The 8,187-nt window shown below is 49.3% G+C and overlaps 1 protein-coding gene across 4 annotated transcripts in view; it reads right to left on the reverse strand.

The window, feature by feature from the left end:
* The window catches only part of LRP2 (LDL receptor related protein 2), a 224,340-nt gene extending 221,619 nt beyond the window's left edge, over positions 1-2,721 (reverse strand). For all 4 annotated transcript variants that reach the window (XM_037734498.1, XM_017517337.2, XM_037734499.1 and 1 more), the window contains exon 1: positions 2,357-2,721. In XM_037734498.1, coding sequence (XP_037590426.1) covers positions 2,357-2,435 — 79 coding nt within the window. In that variant the 5' untranslated portion in view covers positions 2,436-2,721. The remainder of the gene's footprint in view (positions 1-2,356) is intronic.
* Between the last annotated feature and the right edge of the window lie 5,466 nt (positions 2,722-8,187).

The following is an 8,187-nucleotide window of genomic DNA, read 5'->3' on the forward strand; positions in this document are numbered from 1 at the left end:
TGAGCATGGTTCCCCGGGCTTGTAGTCCCAGCTACTTGGGAGGCTGAGGTGTGAGGATCGCTGGAATCCGGAAAGTGGAAGTTGCAGTAAACCGAGTCTGCACTACTCCACTCCACCCCAAAACTCTGGCCTAGCAGACGGGCCCCATTCATCAACACAAAAGCCCCCAGCTCCCAGCTGGAAAGGAAAACTTCAAAGTGAGAGACTCTGTCTCAAAAAAAAAATAAAAGAAAAGAAAGAAAGAAGAAAAACAGAGAGAGAAACAGAGAGAATCACAGACTGTAGCAATTAAATTATAGACTCTGAATTCAGAATCCCTTGAGTTTCCCATTTTCTAGCAGTATGACCTGGGACAAATTACTGAATTGCTCTGTGCCTCCCCTTTCTGATCTGTAAAACGGGGATAATAAGAGTACTTACTTCCAAGGGATTAGGAAGATTGAGTCAATAAGTATGAAGTGCTTAGAACAGGGCCTGCCACGTACATGTGTATGCTGTGTTACTATTAATATACACATTATTATTATATATTATTATCATAGAATGGAAGATGGATGGATGCAAAAAACTATGAAGAAGGGTAAGTACTGGTTATTTAGTGACTAAACCATCAACTCAGGAAAAAGAACATCTCTTTTGGTTGTACAGAGATATAGGTGAATCAAGGTAAGATTTCCTTTTGCCGAGCACTGACAGGAACGTAGTAAATCCCATATCTATATTTAGGACATGAGATATAACCCTAAGCATTGTGTAAACTGCACGATAATAATAAACTCTCTTTCTGCGTTACCACACTGAAAAAGGGTATTCAAAGCAAGATTGTTAATGATCTCTCCCTGCCTGTCTTGCCTTTCCGAAGACTTTTGCAAGACCCGTGGGGTTTGTTAGCGTTTCCAAACTTCTTCCCAGGAAGTCTGAAATGGGTGCTGCTAGGAGTTGCTGTATAATTACTTACTTGATTCCCTCTAAGGAGCTTACGCTAAGAATTGAGGAAAGAAAGCAGATTAACCATTTGAATACATGCCACGGCCCATCTACAAGCCCTCCCCTCACTCCTCCGTAAATGGGGGCTCCACAGTCCCCACCCGTCAACCCCAATATGTGATCCAGGAAAATCAATTTATTGCATTGGCTAATCCTACAACAATAGGGGTTTCATTTTCATTGTAGAGCAATTAAGTTGTCCGACGGGAGGGAAGGAGCAGGAGGGGAAAGGGGGGACTCTTCCATCCCCACAGACAGATTAGTCCCCGCGGTGGCAGCAGCGTCCGCTCTGTCTGTCTGGTGGTCGGTCACACGCAGCTCCTAGCTGCTACCTAGCAACGCAAAGCCAGGGGGAGAGCTCGCCGGTTCCAGCCTCCTCCTCGCCCTTCCCATTCATCCCCGGTCTGGTCTCTCTCTCTCTCTCTCTCCCCCCTTCTCTCTCTTCTCTATTCTCCTCTCTCCTCTCTATTCTCCTCTCTCCTCTCTCCTCCCAGTCGCTCTCTCTCCCCTCCTTCTCTCCTTTTCCTCTCTACTTGCTTGTCTTACTCTCTCCTTTTCCTTTCTATTTTTATTCTCTCCGCTTCTTTCTCCCTCTCTTTCCCCCTTCTCTGTTTCTGTTAAAACATAAAATCTCGGACAACTTGAGAGAAGTTTAAAGCACTTCACACCAGAACCTTTCTGCATTCGAGCCCCAAAACTCTGGCCTAGCAGACGGGCCCCATTCATCAACACAAAAGCCCCCAGCTCCCAGCTGGAAAGGAAAACTTCAAGAAAAGACTCCAGTCCCTCAGCCGCTCTCTCGGCCAATCCCACCTCCCGGCCTTATCTTGGCTCGTAAATGATCTGTATGGTGAGAGCGTTCTCTGGGGGTCACCGCGGGACCAAGTTTCGCCGGTGGTGGGAGGGGTGCTCTGGCCCGCGGCACTGGGCGCGAAAGGATCCAGGGAGGGGAAGTGCAGGTGGAAAGTTGCGCTCGGAGCAGAGCCCGGGACCGCGCCGCCCCGGGGAGAACTCTGCTCTAGAGGGCAGTCTGCAGACTGCAGAGAGCCTCCTTCTCCCGCAAAGCGCTTTCCACAAGGGTCGGGACAAACGCCCACGGGAACAAAGGGTCTCCGTGGGGTGCGCTGTCACCGAAACTGGCGGGGCTGCTTTCTCAAGTTTGCTGCCGCTCAGTTTCTGGCGAGCGAAGGAGGGGCGCTCCCGCTCCGGGTTCGCAAAGCAACTGGAGCGCCCCACCGGGAGCAGCTCCCGAGCCGCAGCCCGGCCCTAGCCCCTGCCGGGCCGCGCTCCTCTCCGGCCTCTCGCGGAACCGACCCTGCCACAGCCGGGGAAGTGGGCGCTCCGCGAGAGGCTCTGGCCGGGCGCTTACCTTGGCCACTGGCCCGCGCTAGGCAGGCGGTGAGAGCCAGCAGCAGTGTGCACACCACTGCCGCCGGCCGGCGCTCCATCCCCGCGACGGTCCCCGGCCTCGCCGTTGCTTCCCCGGGAGGTGGGCGCGCGTAGCACACAGCACCCGCAGCGCCTCCGCTAGTGAACGCTCCTTGAGGTCTGCACCTCCGCCCGCTCCTAGTGGCCAAAAGCCTGCCCCCGCGCCCGAGGCATCCCGTTTTCTACCCCCGCCAGTCCCCACCCTCCAGACAGTGCATAAAGCCCTTTAGACCCGACCGCCCCGGAACAAGCATAAGGGAATCCAGCGGGCAGGCCCCCTGCCGCCCGGCCCGCCCCCTGCACTTTGCAGCTCGGGGAGGAGTGGGCACTCGAACACACGCGCGCTCACACCTACACACTCCAGAGGCGCGTGCGCACTCACACACGCACTCATACGGGCGCATGCACTCCACAACGTCACATCAACTAATACAGGTTCACTCATACACACCAGTCACACACGCGCGCACATTCCAGTCACACTTGAACGCCGACACACAGTCCCCTTTACGCGTGCATACACAAGCACTCTCCCGTGCGCACACTCTCACAGGCACACTCACACGCGCATATGCGCTGCCCTCGCCTCTCCGAAGGGTTTGCCCCGCGCAGAAGCCGGCGAGGCAACTCACGGGGAAGTCTGCACGCACGCAGTTTTACTAAATGAGCAATGGAAAGGAATAGGCGAGGAGGAAAGTCAAGAATAGAGAAGAGAACGAAAAATAAGAAATGGATAAGGACAGAAGCCAGAAAAGTAGAAAAAAAAGGAAGGAGAAAGGAAGGGAAAGAAGCGGGGTAGGGAAGGGAAGGAGTAAAGAGCCTGAGGGATGGAGAGCTGTGACTTTTATTCCTGGCCTGATCTCTCTAGGGTCCTTCAGATGTCCTGGTTTCCCCGATAGGATACAGGCTGATGAAATGGGGTGCTCTGTGTTTTTACGAATTAGAGAGGAGCTGGATCTTTGTTGGGGAGATTGGATCCTTGTTTAGCAATTATTCAGCACCACATCTGCAGGTGTCATGGCCAGACTGCGCTTCTTACAAGTCTGTTCATTTTGAAGCAAAATTGAAAAACAGTGAACGTCTTCTCTGTGGTTTCGGCATCCTTTTTTAAGAGGGCCGCTTTGGACAGGCTGGCAAGAGGCCCGGACCCCAAAAGCACAAGTGAGCCTTGCACGCGCCCTCAGCGCAGGATCCTCAGCCTACACGTGACATCAGAGCCCACTGCAGCGGGGGTGTGGGGCGTGCGGGGAAGAGAGCTGATGCAACTTTTTTCCCGGTGCTGGGAGTCCTCTGTGGCGAGGAGCTGTTTATGGCCCTGAGGCCATTCCATTATCTCCAGCTCCAGCCCCTGAACCAGCGCAGCAGCTAACGCCAGCCACCTGCTCCTGGTCCAAGAAATCAGGAGCCCTTTCTCTTCAGCGATGGGGGCCGTGACGCACGGAGGAGACAGCCCTGGACCCACGTGGTCGCTGGACAGGTTCCCGCTGCCTCCCCTCCCTGGGGGCGAGAGCCTGCCAGTTACTGCCAGCCCCTTTCCCCGGAGCACCGGTCGTCTGCAGCTCTGCTGACCCCAACAGTCCGGATCGCGTATCTTCCGTGGGCTGTAGTGGTTGGCGCAAGCTTTGGGTTTGGGGGGGGCTAGGGGAGGGAGAGGATAGGTGTTACTTTGGAAAGACAAAAAGAGACAAATAGACACAAAGACAGAAAACTTAGGCTTGAAGCAAAAAAGGTGGAGTGGGGAGCGTTGTGGGAAAAGGCGGGAGAGATTCCTGAACTGGAAAATCCAGGAGTCTGTGCTCTGGCCAAAGTCACTGGATCTCTAATTTGCCTCCCTGTACTGAACTGTTGGCGCTGTGCGGCGCGGAGGAGGAGGCAGGATTGGGGACCGCAGAGTTGGGGGCTGAGGAGGGAGGGGGCGACCTGACCCGAGAGGGAGGAGGGAGGCGGCGAGGGGGCGCGATGCTGCACTGCAGTCTTCGTGGGTGATTTATGCCAGTTTCAGGCGGCCGGGGCGACGGTACGAGACCGCGCCGGGGTCAAGCCTGTCCGACGCCCGCTGGGGCCGCGCTGCATAGTCAATGAGCGTCCCCACACCTCCGACTTACAAAGAGCAGCCGCCGCCGGGCGGGAGGTGGGACCACAAGTGCGGGAGGGGCTGTGCTCCCTCCCGTGCGCCCGTGGTCGCGCAGGCGCGAGCGTGTGTGTGTGTGTGTGTGTGTGTGTGTGTGTCCTTTCACTGTAGCAGCCAGCGCTCCAAACATTCCTTTCTGTACTGAAGAGTGCCTCAATTGTTGTTGTCTTTGTGCTCCAGTGTTGCCAACTTACTGGAATTCCTGACGTGGTTGCACAGCAGGGCTCAGGCTGACCGTACTAGCCAGCTGCGTTTGTGTAAGGGGCCGACCCCGCCGTTAATCCCAGAATAACGCTAAAGAGGGGAAAGGAGGGAGGGAGAACGGAGGTAGGAGAGCAGAAAAGGGGCAGGCATGGGGGACCACCTAACGGAGCACAGTCCATCATCCGCAGCACTCTGTATGTCGACCCACACGCTTTTTCACTAGAACAAGCCATTTTCTCAATGCAATCCCCAAGTCGTGACGTTTGAAAACAGCCTGCACCATGCTTGTGTTTATCTCTGGCATCCATACCTGAGAATGCCTGTTGCTAGATTGGGGGGATTAAATCTATAGACTGGTATCTGGGAAAGTGCAGGTTATTTCAGTTGCAATTTAAGCCAGTGTTGTTTCTCTATAATGCAAAAAGATAATTTATTTAGTTTTCACATTTCTCTCTCCATATATGTATATAGGACTTTTCAGAGCAGTCAAACAAAAAAGACAGGGAAAAGTACTGAAAAGTGAAATTCTTTCTAGATTTGTGAACGTCTTTGACATATTTTTTTGCTTACCTGTATTATTTTATTTATTTATCTCAAAACCAAATTACTGGAGATACTTTAAAAGCATTTGTTCTTATTCAAACTCAGCAGGTGCAGCTGAAATCATGAAACCTCAGGGCCACCATTGCCCCAGAAGCCAAGCTGAAATTTACATCATTCCTGACTCCTCCTTTTCTCCACCCCCATTCCCAATCAGTCATGAAATTCTGTTAACTCAAATTCACCAATCCACTCATCAATCTGAATTATAGCAAGAGCTCCTTGCTATCAGTTGTGCCCCCTCCCATCTATTTTCAATTCGACTTGGTAGTTCTATCAAGCTAGCTCTTGCAAACAGAGGTAATTACCCATTAGAGGGTTATGAAATCAATTTAGCAGGTCAAGGCAAGAATTATATTCAAATGAAATAGAACAACAAAGAAGCTAACACAATTTTCATTTGGAAAGGATATGCAAAACTTTATAACACTACTGTTTCAGTGTGTGTGCATTTTCCTCCTGAGTGCCATAGAGCCAACTGCCCCCTCAACAGCTCCAGTCCAATGTCCTAAGACTGCAAACTCAGCAGGATGGAGCCCGAACCAACATACACACACACACACACACACACACACACACACAGACACACACTTCACAGTGTCACCATGTAAAATATATTTCTCATATTCATCTCAGCCAGAAAAGTTTAAAGTATCTCCCTACAAATTATTTATTCATTAAAAAAGGAAAAAGTGACTTTAAGCAGAAAAATATGGCAGATGTTTTAATATGTCTCATTATTATTTAAATATGATAAGGTCAACAGATCAGAAGACAAATGCCATTGGAAATATAGTTTGTTTTATTCACAGACCCCAAGAGAAGGAGCATACATCTTGCCACGAGGGACCACAGAGGGAGGCAGGGGGCAAGGGGAGAAGTGTGGGCAAGCTCTTTTACTATGGTTTCTATCGAAAGGAACAGATGAGGCAGAGTATGCAGGTTTAGGATTGACTAATAAATACAAATTAGTCAATCCTAAACCTAAACAAGCAAGAGGTCAAGGCAAGATGACTAAGTAGTCAGGCATATTAACGGGTTATCTAGAACAAAGCGTATCTGGCACACGCATGCAGGACAGATGTTAAAGCATGAAGTTCAGGCCCAACATGGTGGTTTATGCCTGTAATCCCAGCACATTGGGAGGCCGAGGCAGGAGGATCACTTGAGGATCACTGGATCACTTTTTTGGAGATATATATATAAAACCAAGGAATCTTGGTTCCTTGACTCTACATTGAACCAAGGAATCAAGTCAACACAACAATCAAAACTAATATACGACAAACTGACATCATGTGCTTCTTGGTATGATACACTCTGAAGAGTACAGCAGCACTTCTGTGGTATTACTGTGCATGCCTCAAATCTAAGCATGAGAAAATATAAATCAAACCAATGTTTTCTCTTTTTTTTTTTTTTTTTCTTATTGCCCAGGCTGGAGTGCACCACAACCTCTGCCTCCTGAGTTCAAGTGATTCTTCTGCCTCAGCCTCCCGACTTGCTGGAATTACAGGCATGTGCCACCACATCTGGCTAATTTTGTATTTTTAGTAGAGATGGGGTTTCTCCATGTTGGTCAGGCTGGTCTTGAACTCCCGACCTCAGGTGATCCACCTGCTTCGGCCTCCCAAAGTACTGAGATTACAGGCATGAGCCACCGCACCCAGCCTCATTTTAGAATGTCCAAACTGTGGGACATTTCAGTACTGAAGTAGAGTATTTGAAGTATATTTTGTATACTTCAAAAATGGTAAGGTCATAAAAGACAAAGAAAGGCTGAGATATGCAGTGCATGACCCCAGGGTGGATCTTGGACTGGGAAAAAAGTATATCTAAGGAATATTATTGGGAAAATCACATATGTATGCCCTCAGGGCTCTCTTTACTTCCCTCAGCCCAGCACTTGTCACATTTGTTGTGTTTCCATGGCCTTCTCAAAACTCTTCTCCCTCTGCAGCCAGAATAATTTTTTTAGTCATTATGCAGACCATACCACTTGCCTGATTACAATCTTTCAATTATTTTTCCATTATTTCACAATAAAATGCAAAAACTTTAGCATAGCCTACAAACCCTTGCATGATCTGGCCTTTGACAGTCTCTCAAACTTTACTTGACAGTTCAGCCACACTGGCCTCCACTTGATTCCTCAATCACGTACTACATGCTCTCACAGGCTTGAAGGCAAGATTAAGACACATAGGTCAGAGAGGCAGAGTCATGGAGTTGCCTCAGTTCCTGATCCTAACCTAGCATATCCTTACAAAAATTCCCCCTTTTCATTGAGTAAGCTTGAATGGACCTCTGTCCCTTGTAAAACAGAGCTAGGCTGAAATGATGAACAATTGCTGAAAAGACATCGCAAAGTATCTCACCTACTAGCTAGCTCCAGTATTTATACTTTTTTTCTTGAAGCCTTTTAAAAAATAATGATGATAAGCCGGGCATGGTGGCTCACACCTGTAATCCAAGCACTTTGGAGGCCAAGACAGGCAGATCACCTGAGGTCGAGAGTTCAAGACCAGCCTGACCAACATGGTAAAACCCTGTCTTTAAAAATAATAATAATAATAATAATAACTTTAAACTCACCAGTCTGAGGACCAGGTTCTGAGCCATAAATTCACAGCATATCTCTGGTGTGCAGCCAGGGCCAGGAAAGCCACAGCAAGATCTAAAGAGACAGCCAGTACAGCAGTCATATTTTCCACACCAAAAATGAAGACACCAGGTCTAATCCTCTTGGTTTGCAAATAAAGTTATGTGACAAGACTTGGCAAAGTTTTAAAGAAGCAACAGAGACTCTAACAAGTATTTTTTTTTTTTTTTTTTTT

This window comes from Cebus imitator, unplaced genomic scaffold (assembly GCF_001604975.1).
Source record: "Cebus imitator isolate Cc_AM_T3 unplaced genomic scaffold, Cebus_imitator-1.0 Scaffold628, whole genome shotgun sequence".
NCBI lineage: Eukaryota > Metazoa > Chordata > Mammalia > Primates > Cebidae > Cebus > Cebus imitator.